The following is a 24,064-nucleotide window of genomic DNA, read 5'->3' as shown; positions in this document are numbered from 1 at the left end:
GATAAACACCTCAGATGAATGTGTCATCATTGAACAGCCTAGCATGTCCACATTACCTGGTGGTATCTTTGTAGAGTGTTGTCTTGTGAGCATGCCCAAGGAACATCCTTTCAAGTTACCTGTATGGGTAAGAAACGAGAGTGAACATGACATAACACTTCCTTGTAGTTGTGTTATCGCTGAACTTCATGCTCCTGCATCAGTTCATGACAACTTACCTGCTTCTCATGAGGACACCAACACTGTTCGGTGTTGTTCAGTTTCTCCTCAGTCATCTTCTGAATCCACTGAGTCAGGTCTTGTCTTTGACTTCAAGGAATCCCCCCTTCCGGAAGAGTGGAAGGAGAGGATAACGCAGAGCTTGAGCTCTTATGCTGATGTTTTCGCTCAGCATGATCTAGATTTCGGACACACTTCCAAGGTCGAACATCACATTCACTTGAGAGACGAAACACCTTTCAAACAGAAGTCTAGACCTATCCACCCTAACGATTATGAAGCTGTAAGGAAACATCTACAAACGCTTCTGGCGGCAGGAGTGATTCGCGAATCAGAATCACCCTACTCTTCGCCAATCGTTGTGGTTCGGAAAAAAAACGGCGATGTCCGGCTTTGCATCGACTATCGAAAGTTAAACTCTTTCACCATCCGAGATGCTTATGCACTTCCACATCTTGAAGAGTCTTTCTCAGCGCTTGCCGGTTCCAAATGGTTCTCGGTAATGGACTTGAAATCTGGGTATTACCAGATAGCAATGAAAGAATGTGACAAACCTAAAACTGCTTTTGTGTGCCCCCTGGGTTTTTACGAGTTTAATCGTATGCCCCAGGGCATCACTAATGCTCCCAGCACCTTTCAGCGCTTAATGGAGCGTTGCATGGGTAGCCTTAACCTGAAAGAAGTGCTGGTTTTCTTGGATGATGTCATTGTGTTTTCAGACACCAAAGAGGAACATGAAAGACGTCTTTTACATGTTCTCCAGCAATTGCGGGAATATGGCTTGAAGTTGTCGCCGTCGAAGTGTCGTTTCTTCCAGAGCTCTGTGCGCTACTTGGGGCACATTGTCTCGAACAAGGGTGTTGAGACCGACCCTGAGAAGGTGAGTGCCCTTCGCACATGGCCACAGCCAAACACACTTACCGAGCTCAAGTCATTTCTTGGTTTTGCGGGATATTACCGCCGGTTTGTCAAGGACTACTCCCGGATAGTAAAACCCTTGAACGACCTTACTGGTGGTTACCCACCATGCAGGAAGGGTAAAAGGGCAACCCCTTCCTCCGCTGGGTACTTGAGCGTCAAAGAGCCCTTCGCCGACCGCTGGACGCCAGCTTGTCAAGAAGCTTTTCAAACCATCATAGAAAAGCTTACTTCTGCACCAGTCCTCGGTTTTGCAAATCCAAAACTTCCTTATTTCCTTCACACCGACGCGAGTACATCTGGGCTTGGTGCCGCTCTTTACCAAGAGCAAGATGGTGAACTACGCGTTATCGCTTACGCTAGTAGAGGGCTCTCTTCCAGCGAGAAACGCTACCCAGCTCACAAATTAGAGTTCTTGGCTTTAAAGTGGTCTGTGGTAGAAAAATTACACGACTATCTTTATGGAAATGTGTTCACGGTTGTAACAGACAACAACCCGTTGACATATATCTTGAAGTCTGCCAAGCTTGACGCCGCTAGCTATCGTTGGCTGGCCGCTCTTTCCACTTTTGACTTTCACATCAAGTATAGAGCTGGCAAGAGCAACCAAGATGCAGACGGTCTTTCCAGACGTCCTCATGACGATCTGCCAGATGATGACGTGTCCCTGGAGGAAAGAGAACGAATCAGACAGTTCGCTTCGCATCACCTTTCTTCTTCTCCTGACCATCTTGACTTACCGCCTGACACAGTTACCGCCTTGTGCAGTCGTCATCTTGTTGAGGCCGATGGTAACTTACCTTCTGTCGCCTTTGTGGAGTCCTTGGCTTTGCATGCTGATGCAGTGCCAGATGCGTACGGAGAGGTTGAAGCATTAGGTTGTTCCATCATACCTACATTCAGCGAAGCAGATCTCCAACATCACCAGAGGTCCGATCCAGTCCTTGGGAAGGTCATCGACATGCTGGAATCTGGAAATGGGACAAATCCCAAATCCATTCCTGATTCATTGGAACTTAAGCTAATGCTTAAAGAGTGGAAGCGGTTTGAGTTCAAGAGTAACCTCCTTTACCGAGTCCGACAATCAGATGGTGACATCATTTACCAGTTTGTGGTTCCTACGTCTCTTCGGTCCCCCATTCTTTCTTGGCTCCACGAAGATATGGGACATCTTGGCTTTGATCGAACTCTTGACCTCATTCGCTCAAGGTTTTATTGGCCAAAGATGGCTAAGGACGTAGAGAACAAGATCAAATCTTGTGGACGTTGTGTAAGGAGGAAAACACCACCTGAGAAATCCGCACCTCTTGTAAACATTCAAACAACACGTCCCATGGAACTAGTCTGCATAGACTATTTGTCCTTGGAACCCGACAGCAAAAACACCAAAGACGTCTTAGTTATAACTGATCACTTCACGAAATACGCTGTTGCGCTTCCAACGAAGGATCAGAAAGCAACAACCGTGGCTAAGAGTCTTTGGGAGCAGTTTCTGATACATTACGGGTTTCCAGAGCGAATCTTAAGTGACCAGGGCAGAGACTTTGAGTCACAGCTGATCCACGAACTTTGTGCTCTCGCGGGTATCAAGAAAGTACGCACCAGTCCGTACCATCCCCGCGCAAATCCAGTTGAAAGGTTCAACAGAACTCTCTTGAGTATGTTGGGAACGCTGAGAGAAAAAGAGAAGAATCACTGGCGTGATTACGTGAAACCGTTGACTCATGCGTACAACTGTACGAAAAACGATGTGACGGGTTTTAGTCCGTATGAGTTGATGTTTGGGCGCCGGCCCAGGTTACCGGTAGACATTGCATTTGGTTTACCTGTCCAGAGTGGAGCTCCCAAAAGTCATTCTCAATACGTGAAGAATCTGAAAGCGCGTCTTGAAGAAAGCTACCAGATTGTTGTCAAAAATTCTGCAAAGGTCGCAGAAAGGAACAAAAAAAGGTTTGACAGGGTAGTAAGGGAATCAACACTCCAGGAAGGTGATCATGTGCTTGTACGGAACCTGCGGTTAAGGAACAAACACAAACTTGCAGATAAGTGGGAGTCAACTGTGTACAAAGTCTTGCACAGAAAGGGAGACTTACCAGTTTATACAGTGCAGTCCATTGATGAAGACGGTCCCAAGCGAACGCTGCATCGGGATCACTTGCTTCCTTGTAGTAATCTGGTAGACGACGAGGAGCCTGAGCAGGTCGCTCCAAAGGTACACCGTCCCAGAACGAGGAGCCAACAGTCTCAGTTTCACTCCCAAGAGAATCATTCAGAGTCTGAAGATGACTCATGCGATTGTCCACTTTCCTTGTCTGTCATTCCTGAGAAAAGGTTCGTTCAGGTCCTTGAGCTTCCTACGGGGCAGCATCCCCCTGTGAATCCAGCCCCAGAGGCTGATCATTCGTCAGCTCATTCCACACATTCCGAACCTCCAGATGTACTTGCTGCCAGCAACTTACCTTTCTCACCTGCTGAGACAGGTGAAGTGCTTCCCAACTTGGTTTTGGTGGAACCAGAGGTTGCGGTTGAGCAAGCCATTGAACCAGACCTGAACAGAGAAAGCATAGCTATGAGCGAAAGTCAATCAAAACCAACCGGAGATGTAGTTGACAGAGACGTAGCTGACACAGATGTAGTTGACGGAGATGTTGACACAGATGTATTTGACGGAGATGTTGACACAGATGTAGTTGACACAGACGTTGTTGAGACAAACATTGTTGACCAAGACCAGAATGACAAAGATGGACAACAGACCGACACAGATATCACTGACCAAGACGAACATGGACAGTTGACTGACATAGACACTGACGACCCAGACTTGACCACACGGAGGTCTGAAAGGTTCAGACGACCCCCCAAACGCTTTCATTATGATGAGCTAGGGAAACCTTTAATCTCCTTTGCCAAAAGTCTCTTGGAGAGTTTCAACAGAGCCCTTGATACTATAGGAGATGATAGTTACCATGCAGTCCAGGGAACTGAGCATGAAGGGACTCATACAGATTCAAGAGGGGAGGGTGTAACCCACATGGTTACTAAACCCATTTTTGTAGTTTAGATGTAGTACCCCGTTTCCCCACTTGGTGGCGCAGCACCCCTGCGAGTAATCGCCGACGCATTGAACGTGCCCCCGAACGTGACCTGTGCATGATCACAGTGTGCACCGTCCGCCATCTTAGATCAAGCTGAGACACCGAGCAGAGCGGTCGCACATGAACCGAGCTGAAGTAACGGGGTATGTAAAGTGAACAAAACCACGCTAAAACATCAGTAACTCTCGAGCAAAACCTTCATAAGTCTTCTGTTTATCAGGCAGAGTCGTTACGAGCGTGTGTGAAGGAGCGGGAGGCTGAGTTTACCGTGTTAAGTGTCCCTGAGAACTCCGGTAAGAAAATGCTAAGTTGCTGAGCAAGCCTCAGGCTAGTTGTTGCTATTAGCATGATAAGATAAAGTTCCTGTGACTGAAATATGTTCATAAAAACCAGTCGGAGTCCATGCTAAGTTCATGCTATGTTTCGTTAAGGTTTTAAACCTACTCTGGTACCTGCTGTATCATTGTGTATATTGAAAACGAGCTGTAAAAAGATCGCTAACAACCTAGCGCGAAGCTAATGCTAGTCGCCGCTATGCTAATTCTGGGTGTTACCTGCTAAAGGTGATATGAATGCTAATGGTGAAGCTATCTAAGCTAATGTGTGCTAGCTGGTTAAGCTAATGAGCCTTTACTGTGACTTGAGATGAGAAATGGAGACAGCTATGGTACAGAAATGTGGTTAAATGATACCGGGTCATGCTAATTATTTTTCCGGTCATTGAGATGAATGTATTCAGTGTTTTTGCACTAGTGATGGTTTAATATTTATTCTGTTAAAAAGAATTTATCCTGTTTAGAGTTTATACTGTAACTTTATGGTTAAAAACAGATAAAAAGCTATGGTTAAAAGATAAATATTGTGTTAAAAATGTAAATTCTGATTTATTGAGCTGTTTATAAATATAAATAGAGCTTTATTGAAATAAATAAGGTGATTTATGTTGAATTATAAGTTCATGGTAAATAATAGTCATGGTAAAAGTACTTATACTGTACTGTAAAAAATATGCAGTCTCATTTAAAGCATTTAAATGCAGAGTATCCTTTATTTGGGTATTTATGTGAAAGAATTAGAGTGAAAAGTGAAAGTAGAAAGATGTCAATTGAATAGAAAGTAATGATTATTTGTTCTACACTCTCTGTGTAGACTGGTTTTTGTTCGACGGATTAAGACTTTGGATCCAGAATTCCGAGCCAAGGGTTCGGTGGCGAGCCAATCCAGCGAGAGAAAGATTCAGACGGAGCGGGTCCCAGCCTGGCCAGCTGTGAACCCAATCCGAGGAGCCCCGACATCGATTCACTTCACACAGATAAGAACCCATACACAAATCTACCCGGGTAGTAATTGAACATTGGACTGAACATTACACAGAACATAAACGCAATTGAACCCTGAACTCTGACCTTCGAAAAAGAGAAGGATGGACAATTTTCTTTGAACTTTTTTATTTTTTTATTTTGACAAATTAAAGAGCTCTATTTTTCTGTATTTTATTTTATTTTATTATTTTCATTCATTGCAATTCAATAATTGTGACAATAAATTGTTCACTATTACCAGCTCTTACGAACCTAGAGAATGTAGTGTTATTGTTATTAGCCAGAAAGACTACAGGCGCTACAGTTACAATATCATTCATTGCAATTTCTATTCATACACATGCAGGGCTATCCGAGTGGAACAACTTTATCTCCTTTGGTTTCAGTCTGTAACACTACTCAAACTGAACTCGTGGGCAAAGGTATACGAGATGAATCCTTTAACTGGAGCAGATAACATCTCCAGACTTATTCCACTTTATTAGGCTATGTAATCAAATAGGAAGAGAGTTCTGTGAGCCCACTTGGTGATATGAGCCAGTGTGTTAACCCTCTGAGCAGTCAAAGTGCACAATTACTGATTAAAAATGACCCAATTTGGTGGAGGAAAGGAGGCGCACTGTGCTTCTCTGGAAGGAGGAGAGGTGTGTTGGATTTGGTGTGGTCGGCTAATAAAAGGAAAGACGCTACTACTGATGTTGTTTGTATGATAGTAGCTGTCAAGTGGTGGTACTCTTTGTTATTCCCCTACATGGAGGGAGGATCTGATTAGCAGGGATCAGAGGCAGCCCATCAACAGGCTTTGCCTCTGAGGGTATTTTTAAGCCTGTGGCCTGGCAGAGAGATCAGGAAAATGACCAGCGTTCATTAACCACACAGCAAAGGACACAGAGGACTAAAAATGGCCGCACCAGCTGGAAGGCCAAACATAGCATGTATGACCCATGTTCCACCAATGCCATCAAAACATGCCGAGTGATGACACACTTTTGCTCTGGTTTACATCAGCCATTCCTCTGGACGGCACGACGGCTGGTAACCGACGCAGACTCTTTTGATTTATCGTCTATTTGTGGATGATCGCGACCACAAAGGAACATAGTATGGTTTTGATTGGTTCTTGTGCTGTGTTTGCCATTTTATATTAATGCAGTGCATTGCCTCATCAAAGTAAGATGAGAAAATCGGTACATAATTAAACACGAGTTGCATCAACTTGCAATCAACCAATTCTTCACCTAAGGCTGCTTGAAATGATCATTTCCTGATGGGTTGATTTTCTGACTATAATGTAAATTTTCCATTGGAAAACACCCAGAAATGGAGGCGACGTTTTGAAATTGCTTATTTGTCAGATCAACAGTCCCAAACCCGCAAAGTTTACAAAGACAGAGAAAAGCGGAAAGAGACAGAGAAAACCAGAAAAGTCTAATATTCAAGACATTGGACCCAGACCTCGGCGTTCTCGCTTGACAGAATGACAAATAATGCAATCAGAGTTACTCATCTTATTAAATGATCAATTAATCTACTAATGGGTGTCAACACACAGTGCAGGCTGTACAGATAACAGATCATCTAATGTCAGAGTAATTTGATCTTGCTGTTGCTTGTGTGGAGTGAAAATGTCATTGATCCAGCGACTAATGTCAGTGTGAATATTTTATTTACTTACATGATGAAGTATGATAGCAGTGACATTCTCAGCCTGACTAACTCAGTCAAGATTTCTGTGTCCTTATCTATGCAAAGCCTCTCCAGCTACTCTAAACAGTCAGATGCATGTACAAGGTGTGGCCATTAAATGATGAGCCTGGGCTTGTGTAAGCCGACCTAGCATTAGTCTCATTATTTAACAACCACACCTCGTGTTATTGATGTATTAATTAAAAAACATTATGGATTTCAGCTTTAAGGGTTTCATTAGTATTCCAAGGGGTTGAGAGGGGTGGGTGAATCTTAATAAGCCACTAAAGAACTTCAGCATAATTCATGTTAGACATGTCTGCAGGTGAAATCAGGTCTGCAGAGTGTAAGCTGTTTGCATAGATCTGAGGCGGAGGGAAGGTGATGGTTGCTTCCAAGGGGTGTGAGCGAGGTGTTAGAGGGTGTTGGGTGGGGGTTAGACTGGGCTTGGCTCTATAAATAAGTGAGTGAGCCCAGGATTCAGAGGATGTGCCCCCCAGCTATACATGTCTAGCAAGATTATTTCAAGAAAACGTGGAGCTAACCTTGGGGCTGGCACCTTATCCCGACTACTCTGTGAGTTAAGGCGAAGAGAGCTGCAAAACAAATAGCCAAACAAACAAAGGTTGCAGCCGCTGTTTAGTCTTTGAGAGAAAATGAAAAAAAAATTAAACATGATGTTAGAGGGCAGAGGCTGGTCACTTTGACAAGCAAACATTCCTGGGGGGGAAAAAAAAGAAAAGAGAAATAAAACCCACACACAGACACACTCTCCCAATCTGGAGGTCTGGAGTTCTGGAGTCGCACATATCCCCAGTTGCCTCTGGGTAACAGCTACAGTTTGAATGCATTCACAATTGAGTTCTGATAATTAAAATGATGTCTGACTGAAGCTACTGTCTCCAGGGATGTTCTCTTTTACTGGAAATGTTAACTTCATATTCCTTATCATTCACATCTAAATGGGAGCGAATAAAGCAGTCTCCCCTCCACAGACTGTGAAACAATAAAATTATAACTCTCTCTTTTAAATTACATCACCTCACCGTAGGATGAAAATACCATCATTATCATTCAATGAGATCACGGCCCTGGTTTCTTCCATATAAAAATAAAGGCTGTATAGCGACCTGACTGTGAGCAGATTGCCTTTTCGCCGTGTGTTTGATTTTTAAATCGACACTGTTTCAAAGTTCCTTTAAAGTGGGAAGTGCGTCAAGCAATTCTGAACATGTGCCTTTTATTTCTGCATACGTTCCCTCTAATTCTTTCTTTTTTTACAAGAAACCCTTTCCATTTTGTGTTCACCTTATTACCTCAAAGAGATGAAAAGGCACACGGGCCTTTACAGCCCAGTGATCATGAAAGAAAGTTGGGGCAGACAAGGGAACTGCACAGACAATCACGATGAAGTGAATTACTTAAACTGAGGTATCACTTTTCTGCTTTCATCTCTCACTTGTTAGCTCACATTACCAATTCAAAAGTCCTGCCTTAATCCTGTCCACTCCATTTGTAGAGACAAAGACTGCACTCAATCAAACTAAATCCTGCTCTCAATGGATTTGTAAAATCCACCAGGACCTCTGAGAAAATTATAATGTGTGAAGTATTTAATATGGAGGTGATATTCAAGCCTACACTGTAAAAAAAATTCCGTAGAATTTACGGTAAAATACTGGCAGCTGTGGTTGCCAGAATTTTACCGTAGAAAATACGGTCACAATGTATTACACATTACGGTATGCTGTTTTGGCAACCGTAAATTTCACAGTAGAGAACTGTTATTTGTTTACGGTAATTTGCTGTAAAAATAACAGTTATAATATAAACCTGTTTACGGTAAATTCTTTTAAAAATAACGGATATACTGTAAACCTAATTACAGTCCATCAGTGAAAAAACACGGTAAAACTGTAAGATATAGTACGGTATTTTATTGCAAAATTCACGGTAAAATACTGGCAGCTGTGGTTGCCAGAATTTCACCGTAAAAAATACGGTACAACACATAATGGAATTACAGTTTGTTGGCGTAGATTTTACAGTCAGAAAATGCAAATGGTAAATTATTAAGGAAATAACCAATTAAAGGACAATTCCAGGCGAATTCAACTCGGGGGTGTATTTTCCTATCATTTTAGGTCTAAAAGAAGGAATCTTAAGATTTTCAGTTTAATCGCTCCTGTTTTGCGGTAGTTGCGTCTGTCCCCGCATCGCCACGGCAGCAATGAATGGGAGTGGATGTAAGTTCCGCTGGTTAGGCTGTTTACAGCCCTCAAAGCCGCAATTTTTTTCCACAGACAGCGTAAGATGGAGACTCAAACATGCACCGAGATGTTTATTTACTTCAAGCAAGCCGACATGTTTGTAAAACTAGATCTAATTCAAAGTCTCCCAGAGTCTTGCGCGAGCCCGAAGTTGCAGTGCTGGTGTATTCAGGTGCAGTTGGAGCTATCGTTTGTGTCATAAACACAGGAATACCAACTCTTGACTTGCTTCAAGTGTACATTTTTTTCCACAGACAGCATCAGGTGGCTACTCAAACATGCGCCGAGAAGTTTTTTTTTACTTGAAGCAAGTAAAGAGTTGATATTCCTGTGTTTATGACACAAACTGTAGCTTTCCTACTGCACCTGAACACACCGAGCACGGCAACTGGGTCTCGCGCGAGACTCCGGCTCGACAGACTTTGAATTAGATCTAGTTTTACAAACATGCCGGCTTGCTTGAAGTAAATAAACTCCTCGGTGCATGTTTGAGTAGCCATCTGACGCTGTCTGTGGGAAAAATTTGCGGCTTTGAGGGCTGGAAACAGCCTAAACAGCGGAACTTACATCCACTCCCATTCATTGCTGCCGTGGCGATGTGGGGACAGACGCAACTACTGCAAAACGGGAGCGATTAAACTGAAAATCTTCAGATTCCTTCTTCTAGACCTAAAGTGATAGGAAAATACACCCCCGAGTTGAATTCGCCTGGAATTGTCCTTTAAGCCCATTGTAAACCAAAGTACAGACTATAATTGATAAACTTTAAGAACCTCTCTTTGCATATACACATTCTCTGTGAAAAACAGAACTTGTCCAGTATACTCACAAGGCAGTGTTGACATCTTGAAAAGACAGTGTGTGTCCATACATATGAAGAAGGATAGTCCATGATAGAAGAAATAAACATAATGAAAAAAGGAGCCACTTGCTCTGTGTTGATCAACACTAATGAGTCACTGAGTCCAGACTTGGCTGAAGAGGGCTCTTAACATATACATGGTGTTCAAGAAACTGGAACTTAAAGCATCCAGCAGTCACCAGTTCTGCTTGAAGACTCATATATTGTCCATTTGGTGTCCACTGTAGACTGGCATGATCCTCTCTGCAGCCAGAAAACAGAAACAAAGCAAAGGTTAGATTGATGCAGTGCCTGAGCATGGTGCCTACAGAGATAAATTCAGCCTTCTGTTGTTAAACTGAGCTCCAATGAGCTATACATAGAATGAAACCAGCATTCTGGAATATAGTTTTGCAGGTCATCAGGAGTATTTCATTTATTTTATTGTATTAGTGTAAAAGGTAGAAACTGTCACTTTTCAGGACTAAATGATCATCAGTATTTGTTTCACCCTTGTCGAATTGCAGCCAAAATCCAGAATCCTGTCCGTAATACTGATTTTTTTTCTACTGTATGTTTGTATGAAGCTGTTGGCACCGTGCACTTGTGGGAGATCGATTGAGTGAAGTTTGAGTTGTGCTTGCATCTACTCATTTGCTACACTGACATAAACCATTGCTTACCTCTAATTAGCCTTGACAAGACTGGTGTTTGAGTCATTGGGTCCAGACTTGACTGAAGACAGGTGGGACAGAGTCTCATACAGACATGGTACAATGTTGAAGAAACTTTGGGCAGGTGTTGTCATCATTCCTGCTTGAAAATTCACCAGCAGTCTTCAATCAGGTGTTTACTGTGGACTGGCATGAACCTCTCTGCAACCAGACAAAGAAAGACAACAAAGAAAACATTGTTAATGATAATGATAATTATTATTATATAGCACACTGTTGCAAAGTGCTTCCTGCAGCAACAACAACAACAAACAAAACATTAATAAAAGAAGTTGGAACAGAAAAAAAAAATGGTGAATGAAGAGTAGGTTTAAAAAATCTAATAGAAAGGCCAACCAATAAATATGATTTCAGGAGGCGCTTAAAACAGTTAACAGATTTAGCAGATCTAATAGATTGAGAGAGATTGAGGGAGAAACTGTGGAGGCTACAGCTGAAAACACACAATCCTTTGGATTTGACATTAAATCAGTGATTTTGATGTTTTTTTTTTAAGGATAGTTCCGAGGATTTATCCTTAAGGAACTCCAGATAATAGGGTAGTAGACATAAATGGGAGACATAATTATTGATGTGGCCATGTAAATATTTGACAGGTATGAAGAAACAAAAACATTTAGGCTAATGGCAGCACCAGTTCAGAAGCCTATCAATTTAAATGTACTCACTGAAGCTGAGTGTTGATAACGCTGAAGATGTACTGGCCATGCCACATTCCTGCAAAGTAGGCTGCCTTGCATTCTCCAGCTGCACCATGCTGAGGAGAAGGTAAAATGATTTTGTAGTGTTAAAAATGTGTACAACTAAGGATGGGATGGTTCTGTACAAATATAGTATATGTTGAACACAAAATGAACTCATGTAACACTTCAGTAATAATGATAATGGACAGAAGTAGCTACATGGATATCTGAACAAGGCAGTTTTAGGCCGGTGTATTTTCCCTCTTCCACACAAACACAGTAACACATAACTTTACCTTAACAGTAATGATGTTGGCCTCCTTTAGGAACGTCTGCACCTCCATGAGAACAAGGCTCCTCTTCAGACCGTCTATCTCCATGTGCTAGCTTCCACATACTTTACTCTGATTAGAAAACACAAAAACTCTGGTTACTCTCAGGTCCTGTCTCTCACGCTAGTCTCATGCTATAGTAGTCAGCGTTATTAGCTTAACGATCCACCGTTAGCGTTAGCATAACGACCGTTATCGTTATTAGCATAACAATAGACCGTTAGCTGTATTAGCATAACGGTCGTTAGCGTTAGCCTAGCTCATGTGCTAAACGGCCAAAGTAACACAAACCATGCTCATTTTTAAATACTTACAGTTCATCTGTAGCTTTTCCACGGACAGTTGGTATTGATCCAACCTGAGAAAGTCCAGTCCGATCCACCGACACTCGTTGCTGAAGCAGTCAGACTTTTTTGCAGACTGAAGCTGGGGCATTTCCATCAAAAATAAAATTAATCCACTTTACTTATGTCGTCTTTGGCTGACAACAGAGCAGCTTGGTTGTAACCAGGTTGTAACGGCGCTCCGGCCAAAAATAACGGATCTTGGTGGCGCGCAGCAAACCAACCGTTGACCCAACAAATGGGTTACTATGGTTACTGCTGGGTCACCTGTGGGTCACCCAAGCCAGAGCTGACTCAAGCTTCTTCTTTTTTTCCTTTTTTCTTTCTTTTTTTTTTACTGTGTGTAGGTATGTTATGGAGACTACATGTTTGTACAATAGAGATGTTTGTATTTAAAAAAAATATATATTTATGTCTAAACTCTTTTGCACATTTATTCTGAAATATATGTTACATATAGGCTATTACATGTTATTTTGACTTAGTATCTTAATCTTATCTTAATTCTGTTTTGACAACATGTAGTTTTTCTATTGCATTAAGTGCTTCACATCGACCCGAACAATGCCCACGTGACCACAGCCTGTCCTGATACCATACTTTTTAACATTCTACTTTCTATAGAAATGATGGTATGATTTAATGGTTGTGTACCGTAAATTTAAACGTAAACACCAGCAAAATCTGTAATTCAGACAGAATGATACCGTCAATTTTACGGTAATTACACGCTTGTGACATTATGGTATTTTACCGTGAATTTTGCGAACTTTTTACAACATTCACAGTAAAATTCCATATTTTCTACTTAGTAAGACCGTAAAATTTAAAGTTATTTACTGTATCTTGATTTACGGTAATTCAGTGTATTTACTACAGTGATATACTATTTTTGATTTTACGGTATTTTACTGTTGCTATTTGACAGTTTTTTACCGTAATTTCTACGGACATTTCTTACAGTGTAGTTTCTTTTACATTGTAGAGAAGATCAATGCATTTCTTTCTACCAGAGCTGTTCTCATGCCTTTTGGGAAAATTCGGGTTAATCAAAACTAGTTTCAAGTCCTTTGAGAGCTGTCTGAGTCAGGTGACTGATCCCCATAAGAGCATTTGCAAATCAGCTGCAAGTATCTAAGGTCAGCTCTGATTGCTGACCATTAAAGGCAAACTATGAAAGTCTGGTTGCTTTTTCGCTGTAATGGTCGCTTTTTTTTTGTTGCTTTTTTTATCTACAGAGCTCCCCCTACAGTTTCTGAGTGCATATTTTCACTGTCGTAAAAACTCACAGCCACTTTTTTTTGTGGAGTGGAAATTTTAGTATCACGTAATGCTTTTAGTGACACAACAACTTTTCTTTTCTCGTAAAATAACTTTTTTGTGATAAGCTTGAGCTCGTTTTGGTGGATCAAATTGAAAATGCACATAAAAACCTTTAGTCGTATGTTTTTCGTTGGTGTGGGGTTTGAAAGATGTGAGCAAGAGTCTAGTGAAAAACATATCAGGTTGTGTTAAGGTTAGTGTAGGATCCTGGCTGACTAATGCTTGGAGTAAATGTCACAATACCTCACTGCTGCTGGTTGGATTTAGTGAAGGGTCAAAGCTAAATAAACGGATTATTCTTTCATGCTCTTTCAACAATTCCTGTGCATGGCAACTATGATATTTGGGGAAAATGCTGGTTATGGCAAACAGACTGCAGTTAGGCTTATACAGTAGGTAACTCCACAGCTTGGTCAATGTTAGGGCTGGATTGTGGTTAACATTTCACGCCTGCACCCAAATCCACCATCCTATCCGTCACACCGTTATTCTCCTCTTTGCTTAAAATAGGCCATTGACACTCAGCATCCATGTGAGTTGAGGCGTTGAATTTCCCAATATGAAGTTGATTCAGAAGCATACTGGACTGTATAATTAGGATTTTATCAGCCAAATTTTGTTTTTCAAAACATGTTATCAGGATAAAATTAGCTTCAAATTGAAGTTGTTTTATTTACAACCTCACAAATGCAGCAAATAATCTTCTCCTTCCTGCTCTGGCGGACTGAGTGGATCGCTACATGCGGTTTCTTCATCTACAGTGAAAGAAATGAAATGTATTTCAGTTACTGTAAACTGCACTGGAAATGGAAAATCTGAACAAATGTACAAATGCTCACAGTGGCAGTAAAATGATCATGATAGCAGCTGGTTAAAATAAGTAGCTTCAAGTGTGGCTCTGCCTGCCTGATGGCCTGTCAGAACATTATAAGTGGAGCTTCAGTCTACTATAAATCTAAAGCTCCTCTCTCTCTCTCCCTCCATCTGCCTGATTTCCTCACTTGTCTCCCTCTTCCTCACCCCGACAGCAATCATCTCTGACTCCATCTTACCTCGAAACCATTTGCTTCACACCTTAGGATTTCTACTTTCTCCATTTAGTTCTTTCTTTCCTCTCCCCTTTGCTCTTATGGTTCTGGGAGTTGTTTTTTCTTCTTTCTTTCTTTTAAAGAGCCAAGGTTGATCCATTTTTCATGCTTTGAAAAAAGTAGCACAAAACTATCGCTGAGCTCCATGGCTGAGAAAGCCACAATCCGATAGCTCCGATCTAATCTCTTCAAATCGCCACAAAAACCTACCAGGACCTGAAATCTGCGATGACTGCATCCTCTCAACACACACACATACACCTGCAGCCACACAGATTACACTCCCTCTCTTTCTTAAACCGTCCACCTAAGGTTTAAATCAGCACCTTACTGGCTTGATGGAATACTGATTGTAGGCTCAGGTAAATGGATGTGAGCTGCGCACACAGTCAGGAGCATTTAAAAGCATTAAGACAAGCACTCACTGACTCACAGTGATTTAACTCAAAGAACTGATATGGTTTTGGAGAAGAAGAAAAAAAGAGTAGCAACATGATGTGGTTAAACTCAAAATTAGCTGATGTTTTTGGCTGAACATACTGTAGGACATGTGGGACTCCAGAACAACAACGAAAACATGTTCACACACTGCTTTGTGGGTGGTCGAGTAATAAATAAAAGCCAAGTATGATGTGTTATCTCTTTCAAGTTCCAAGCCAAAACAATGATTGTCATACCCTGTGGACTCGTATCTATAGGCCATCGCATGTGCTCCAGCCATTTCCATTAATGTCTGGGTTTTAAACAGGGGGGAAATGATTTTCTTCTCTCATAAGCTTCTGTGATAATGAAGTCATCTTCATCAATCTTTTCCTTGCCCACAACCCTACAATCTATTCCACCTTGTACTGTGAACATGGGAATCTGTCAAGGCAGACGGCCCAGTACAGATGCACTGGGAGGTATTGGGCACCGAGAAGCCTCATTCCTGCCAGGATTACTGCTGAGTCTGGACCCATTAACTAACAAACAGCATGAAATGATACAATTGAGCTGTCTCACAAAAACAGAGCTTTTGCTTGAATCATTCCAGGTCATGTAGTTCAAGTGTCAAGGCCTTTTCAAAGATTTTTTTTTTTTCAAGAAGGCCAAAAAATACCCCCTCTAATTTATAACCATGAAATCAAACCCCCTCAAACCATGAGGCTAGGTCTGTCCCTTAAACCATTAGCATAAGTTGTTTTTCTGACTCCAAGTGTTTATGTCAGAATAAAATTATCATATTTTCATGAGGCGAGAGGTGGATAAAAAGAAGATTTGTCTTGCAAAGACCTCGGGTTAATGTGGCTGAGCTAAAAGAAATACAAAACAGTGGAGCCATGAACTCGAGTAATACTGTTTGCAATCTTCAGAACAAACTAAGAAGTCGTGCAGTACACTCCAGCATGAGGTATAAAAAAAAAAAGATGGAAAATAACTAGCCAGCAATATTCTGCTCATCTTTTTGAGATGCAGCCGCACAGACCTTTGGACCCAATAAGCAGTGTGTGACACAAAATATATTTAAAAACACAATGAGTAAAACACAAGGTCAGTTACAGCATGGCATGATGAGCTTTCACACATAAAAACATAAATCAAAAGATGGTAATGTCTGCTAGGAAAAACACAAAATGAGTGGATTAATAAACATTTGAACAGGTTGTAATACGTGGCCACAACCAACATGCAAGGTTTGAACCATTTTAGGCCTTTCCCACGACAGGAACTTAACAATCTGAACCTGATTTTTTACAAACTTGTAAGGTTTTGGTGCATTTGTTTCCACTGTGTGTTACAAAGCTAAGATATTTTGGATACACATCACAGAACAGGAGGAACTGCTTTGGATTGGTATTTGCCTTCAAATATGTGCATTGAGGGCAGATGTTGTCATTTGGGTGATTGCAGCTGTATGACAGAAAACAATGTAGGAAGAGTTCCTAATGATTGTCTTTCACTTTACAACAACAAAGATGGAGAAACTTGCAAGGGAAGCAGAAAACACAGGGAAGCAGAAAGCAAGACCGATAGATCCAATTGCGGAAGCTACAGTGCTGAGGAAATAAAACAAGCTTGTTCGAAAACCACTGAGAAGAGGTAAGAACGTCAGACTCCCTAGTTGGCACCAGAAGTTTATGTAATGTCAGAGGGATGTTGGATTTGAATCACCAAGACAGGAGAGATGTTCTGACAGAATTCTAGTTGGACGTGAAAATCGTATCAATGCTCAACATGTTGGCGTGAGACATTTGGATTTTGGTTGCAACAACTTAAAGCCAACAAAATATTCACGTCAGCTGGCATCTTTATTTTAATTTACGTTGACATTGGACTTTGTCCTGACATTTCTAGTCACCGGTACAGTAGTCGTCCTGTGTTGTGATGTGAGGATCATCTTAACCAATCATCTTGAACCGCAGCTCCTGCAGTCAGTCCCCGTGCAGTGAGAGCTGAGTATGCTGAATTTGGAAGTGGCATCCCCTCCTGATCAGTGGAAACAGCAGCACAACCAGCAGTTTGACATTTTAGGGACTGTGCTTATTAGCTTTCTTGCTGAGAGTTATGCGAGAGGATCGATACCAGTCACATACAGTATCTGTACACAAAATACGAAGCTACCTCTGACAGCCAATGAGATCAGCTTAACATACATATTGGAAACTGGAGGAAACAGCTACTGGCTCTGTCCACATGGATCGGCTGCTGGTGGTGGCTTCATATTTAACAGATGAGTGTGAAAGTGTTATTGATTTCCTCTTCGAACTCTCAGCGAGGTAGCAAATAATATTTCCCAAAATGTCCAGCTATTGCTTCAAGTTCCTGCTATGTTCCTGCAGTGGTGGAAAAAAGGCCAAGTTGTGCATTTACCCTGTTCTTGATTAAACCTCCACAGCGAAGCAGCAGCTATACCATCACAGGCACCAAGCCATGCAGGGGATGTGGCATTTGTGAGGCAACTGGCCAGATTTGAAATTCATGCTGGTATATTCACACCTCCCTGGGTAGCATTACAGGAGAGCAGAGGATCTTTACACAATGTAAATATGTTGAAAATGTGACGTGTTAATATTTCATACAGTTCATCTGACGCAGGCGCGTGGTGGTGCTATAAGAGGCAACGACAGGGCACATCCTCTGAATCCTCTAAATGGCATTGCTGAATATACACACACGAGGCGAGGCATGTACTACACCTGACAACGCCGTGGATTGTGTGCTCGCCACTGTTTCTCTTTGCCTTGTTCTGTCGGCGTTAGCTGGCTTGTTTCTCGCACAGTGGCAATACATAATCAATCACGTATCTACCCTTGAATGTGTCCACCTGCAGCTACAGCCGCTCCCTCATTATGGCCACCCACAGTGTGAATATAAATGTCAGCTGGTCCTCCATTCAGCCAGCCATTATCATCAATCTCTCCTCAAAGATCGTCCCAGGAGCGATGCTCCATTAGCTGTATGTGCTTCTGTTGTTGACAACGCGCACGTCCATGTGTGTGTGTGTGTGTGTGTGTGCGTGCGTGCGTGCGTGTGCTTCCCCGAGCCTTTAGTGACTGTGCCAGCATCTCCTCGGTCTAATAGCATCTTTGACCCCAGCTAGAAACCTGGCAACCTTGTTAGCCCTGTTTTGCCCCCAGCAGAAGCAGCAGGCATGGTGACACTCACGCTGGCAGTGACCCCAGGAGCGGCGTGTCCATCCCCAGCAGCAGTCCACCCTGGCCCCGTATCGACACAGGCCGCTGGATGAGGCCATCTGCCGTGGCCACCTGTGAGGAGATGCCATAATTAGTTCACAGCCAATAAAAATGTCTTAATGAAAAAGCAGGGGTCTTTTCAATGTTGTTTGGAGAGAGGCTTCAAAGTTTTCACATTACTCAGTCCGTGTTTCTGCTGCAGATAGAAAAATACTTCTTGTTTTCTCTATTTGATGTTAGAGAATAGTGAAAATTTCTCATTTCACTTTCAGACAACCCAAGGCTGCAGGCAACATCTCTCAGTCCTGTGTTTTACCTGACTAACAGTGCAAAATGGAAAGATATTCAATTTACTATCATATCAGATAGAGAACGGCAGCCAGTTGTATTTGATAAGCTGGTACCAGAAAATGTTTGTCATGCTTAAAATTTGAATGAAATGCTTCATTGATTTTACAACATTTTTGCTGATAAATCTATCAACCGATCATTTAATTCAGCGTCCTGAAAAAAAACAGAAGCAATCAATAAGAACATAAAACTACGATTTTCTCAGGGTGTTGAAGTCTGACTGCTACAACTTCACAGCTTTACCATCGAACATCATCTTTGAAAAGCAAAAATAGAACTGATAGAACATCACATCATGTTGGTTCATGCGATGTCAGTGTGGAGACCTGTGTTGAAAGCCTGTCAGACCCAATTTGAAGTTAGACTTCAGCACTGACACTCATGATCTTAAAACCACATTACAGCTACGTTAATTATAAGGTTTGTGAGGCAAAATAGAAGCCATGTGCTGCCTGGTTCCCTTGAAAATACAATAGGCTATATACTGTATTTCCAAGTATTTTTTTTTTTATTTTTTTTATCTCCACTCCATTTATTACCTCAACACACATCCAAGTACATATTTGTATGTTTAAAGAACCCATCACACAATTTCATGAAGGTGGGTGATAATCTCCTCCCTGCTACAGAGGGAACAACTAGTTATTAGTTTTGATACAGATATAGTTCCTTTTTTCCCAAAAAACTGAAATTCCTCTAAGAGAAATTACAGCTGGATGTTTTTGTTACACCATGTTCCATTCTGCTCAGAGCAAGAAATAGCTTCTTGGCAGACTGTGAGTGTGGATTACCTTTTTATCTGTACCAAGGCTCACCACATATTTATGGAGAGAATAGGGTGAAGGAATGAGTCCATTTAAGGATACTGATGAAAATCCTGGTCGAATACTCTTGAGAGCCCGGCTCTGAGATGTTACCTAAAATCTGGCAAATAATAAATTATTCTGAAGATCAAGTTTTCCTATTGTACAATAAAGGAGCCTATCTGTCTCTTTAAGTGCTGAGTACTATTCCATTGTCGTTGTAAGAAGTCTGGAGCACATGAGTGTTTTGCAGAGATTATTTAATAATTCTAGTTCATAAAAACCGACTGCCTTGAACTGACTGTGCAGGTTTTAAGTTGCACAGAGGTGCTGTACACACTGTAATCCATTTAGAAAACAAAGGAGAGGTTCTCTTGACACACTTCCTTTACACAAAAGATGCCTTCTTCTTTTGTGTCTCAATGGGAGAGTGGGGTTGTTGCTCAGTATTCAAGGCACATCTTATGCTGCTATCCCTGCCTAGTTAGTGTCTCTATGCCAAGATGAGGAAATGCTAATGCTTGCCCCCGCTGCCAATCACCTCGCTGGAAAAAAAACAGATGGATGCTAAGCGAGAGTGGCAGATCCAGGGAAAATGTTTGTCTGCTGCCTGGCAAGCAAAGAAGGCAGTCAGGCAGGGAGAAACTCCAAAAGGCAAGAAGGGAAGGGAAGGGAAGGGAAGGGAAGGGAAGGGAAGGGAAGGGAAGGGAAGGGAAGGGAAAGGAAAGGAAGGATAGGAAACAAACGAATGGAAACGAAACCAAATGAAATGAAAAGAAAGGAAACAAAACGAAAGGAAAGGAAAGGAAAGGAAAAAGGTCAAATGCATAAGCATGGGCACCTGCTGTTCCTCCATACTCTACACTTGTTAGCTACATGAAGCAAGAGCCTCTCCGCATGTGGCAAAAGTCACTCCATTTGGAGGGTGGTGACAGCTCCCCGAACATCTGAAAAACCTCCTGTGACATTTTAGTGACATTTAAATCTGGTGACGAGAAGCTGATTTCTTTCCGATCTTCTTGTACACGCTCTTGAATTTATTCATCAATGTGCACAAGGTAATTATCATCTTCGAATACCAAGGCTTCATGTGGGAAGAGTCTATGCTGTCATGGTTGCACCTGCTCCTGCTCAGCCAAATGGTTTTGCATTCTTTCACAGACATTACAAAAATTATCGCCGCTCTCCAAGTGGCAAGCTTAACATGCAACTGCAGATGACATCATCTTTTTTTTTATCATAGGAATGTGAGGGTTAAATAGAGAGCTCCATAACTGTAACACAACATACAGTAGGTCATAAGGTCTTCTTTTTTTTCGCCATATTCACAGATTAATGACCTTGATGAAAAGCTCTTTTCACATGAAAGCCCAGTCATTAGTGCTAGGAAACCTGTCACTGATGCATTAACCCACTTCAGTAGGGATTTTTGAAACAGCCATTCAGTCTTGTTCTTCAAGCTTATTGTCAAGAAATTGATTTTTTCCCCCCTTTGTCCTACATTTAAAAAAAGAAAGAAAAGCAAACTGTGTGACAAACACTCTTATTGTTCTGTCATCTCTTCTTTTCAGCACCTTGAAGTATTTCAGATGCCACAGGTTGCTTTGAAAGTCACATCTAACAGTGCTGATTGCCAGATGTTGTTTGGAGGAACAGTGTATGCAGCTAATTAGCTTCAATTTCTTATCACTTGCCAAAACCTGAAAGTTATGCAAATGTCCTCACTTTTATTCTCACTCTTTTGTCTATCATTTTATTGAATGTTCAAACATATTAGTGACAGATAAATTAACCTGTAAGTCTTTCACTTTGACTATAACGATTAGTGGATTGTGTAATTACATACCCTGGTTCTTGTGGTTCAGATGTGATTATTCACTGTTTTTCACTTGGATGGTGAGGTGATTAACTTTTGCATCTGTGTTGTTCCAACACAAAAACATATCAAGATAAAGAGGCGCTTTGAAAATAACTATTAGTTACAGCCCCAAACTTCAGATAAACAAAATATATAGAAGTCACTGAAATGTAAAATTATAATCAAAATGGAGACAAGACAATGCATTTATCTTTATATTTAAACCTATGATTTTGAGTTGTTTTTCCTTCCAGCAGCAGGAAATAATAATGTGGTAGACAGAACTGATATTATTTTAATTTGGATTTTGATGAAAGTAAATATACAGATATTCAAAGTTTCTCAACAAATCAGGATAAAAAAAAGGGCAAGGTATTAGAATCTGAGCGCAGAGCGTTATGGAGACTAAGAGCAAAGTCGATGAGAGCTTTGCGAAAAAGGAAAAAGGAACCTCATGAGATGCAACAGGTCCTGGATTATTGAATCAAATATTCTCCTCTAATACTTTCTCCTACACACTCGCATATAAATACATGTGCGCACACTGAGCATGAATATGGATTCACGTTTCAGTGTCCTCAGTGCTCCTCTCAGTCCTCTTCATGCTGAATTTAGCCTGCAGCAGTTGTGCACGGCAGCATGCTCTGAACTTGAAACTGAGGGTATAATGCAATGCATCAGTTTGCCATTTCATCACATTAACACTGCAGCAATGTCATATACTGTACATATTTTTCAATTCTTAGATAATTTAGGGCTTAAGAATTGCAACAACCAACAATAGAGGCTATGGTGACACCTCACAAAGAGGAGGAACTTCCTGCTTTTTTCCCCCCCAGATGTACATCCAGTGATAAGTCTACTGAACGGCGAGCTGACATATCAAATGGACGTTGGTATAATACCTGTATTTATTACCCTGAGGCTCAGAATAATGATACTAAATTGCACTAAGCCTCGAAGGAACTCGAGCAGATAATTATCACCCTTCGCGTGTGCTGTGTGACATCTCCTCTCAAGCACAGACAAGGTTCTTCCAGCAGAACTGGAGAGGATGATATCCACAGAGGGGACACCATCCTTCTTCCATTGTCTTAACAGCGATACAGAGCCGGCCCACCATTCCTGCCTGACAGTGAGGAGTCGTCAGTCCATCACTCACAGAAGGAACAGTGTGGGATGTAGGATGATAACCAGAACCATGAAGGTGCAGTCCTATAACTCGGAGCATGATAATTTAATCTATCAATCTATCACCCATCCATGAAGCCACACTGAAGCATGCAAAGCGTGACCGCCGAGTGGAGCTTTCTCACTGACTAGATTTTGATTGCTGTGCTTCCAGTGTCTCCGCTGACAGACTTGCTCAGACCTGCAGAGCTCAGCTGAAGGCTCGAGCATGTGGACTCATCAGGTGTCTGCCGTCTTAATGAACCGCCTCGGCTGCACGCACAGCCTGATCCACATGCAGGCCTCCACCAGGACTGCATACATAAACACGCAAGCATGCATGCGGGGGGTGGGCGGGATTGACAAATATCCGAGGTGAAGATATGAAGTAAGAAATCCACCAGGTCTGTTAAATCTACCAGTGTGTCACGTCATGTTTCTAAACTACACAGGAACCAGAGCTCAGTGTTCTCTTCCAGACAAACAGCTACAAGCACAATGAATGTTACAAAAACAAGATCTTATATAACTGTTTTGAAAAGAAATGAGACATTTGTGAGTTCCAACATCAGAGCTAAAAGAAATAAGTCAATTTAAGCTGCCCCCATTTAAACATCTATCGAATAAAAGAAATAAAAGCAATAAAAAACTTTCAGCGGGCATATTACTGTCTGATAATCAATAAAGAAGATATGACTTGCAGCTCTGACGGGCATGGAGTGTCTGTGTGCCATTTCCTGCAGCAGAGGGTGGGCAGTCGCTCTGCTGTCCAGACTCCAAACATGGGTTCATTCCAACACTGAGGGATTTAACACCACCAGCGACTACAGCCTCACAAATTAACACTGAATTAACTGTGACACAGTATTAACAGCAATTAATATTGGGTTGTTAGGAAGTCATACAGAACAGTTCAATGGCATAATGTGCAAGTGTCTCATCACACGCTGTGTATAGTGCAGCAATACACAAGGCAACAATAGGACCAGACCTTGTGGCAACTCTTGTTATTCTCTCCTCTTCTTTGTGTAAATCACATGGCTTGTCAATTTAACACGTACGAAACGTACTTGGTTTAACACAAAATAACGTGTTTCCTAGATTGTGCACATGTGGTTGTTGTTGTCTGCATATGTTTCAAAACCCACGCAGCAGCACCAATTTCAATAGAACACAGAGTTTGTGTTTAGCTTTCCACCTGCAGGATACTCCCTCGGTGTCTTGTTTGCTCAGAGGAAATGACAGCAAAATTACAGGAATAACAGTTGGGTTAGTTATGCTGCTTTTTTTTCTATTGAAACCTGGCAGTTTGATTTGTGTCAAGTGAGACGAGTGGGCAAGACTACACTG

At 41.7% G+C, this 24,064-nt stretch overlaps 1 protein-coding gene and 1 long non-coding RNA gene across 3 annotated transcripts in view; both read right to left on the bottom strand.

Annotated features, from left to right (window-relative positions):
* The window catches only part of npnta (nephronectin a), a 60,313-nt gene that overhangs the window by 33,715 nt on the left and 2,534 nt on the right, over positions 1-24,064 (bottom strand). For both annotated transcript variants that reach the window (XM_083974296.1, XM_083974297.1), the window contains exon 2: positions 18,504-18,604. In XM_083974296.1, the coding sequence (XP_083830422.1) occupies positions 18,504-18,604 (101 nt within the window). The remainder of the gene's footprint in view (positions 1-18,503; positions 18,605-24,064) is intronic.
* Positions 10,457-12,072, bottom strand: LOC310987856. The gene is made up of 3 exons (XR_014595468.1): positions 11,757-12,072; positions 11,038-11,229; positions 10,457-10,618 (listed from the first exon to the last, which is right to left on the bottom strand). It is a non-coding gene; the product is annotated as an uncharacterized lncRNA (long non-coding RNA).

This window comes from Trachurus trachurus (assembly GCF_905171665.1).
Source record: "Trachurus trachurus genome assembly, chromosome: 1".
NCBI classification, from domain to species: domain Eukaryota; kingdom Metazoa; phylum Chordata; class Actinopteri; order Carangiformes; family Carangidae; genus Trachurus; species Trachurus trachurus.
Note: the sequence above shows the minus strand (reverse complement) of the source record. Positions and strands in the feature narration are given on the sequence as shown.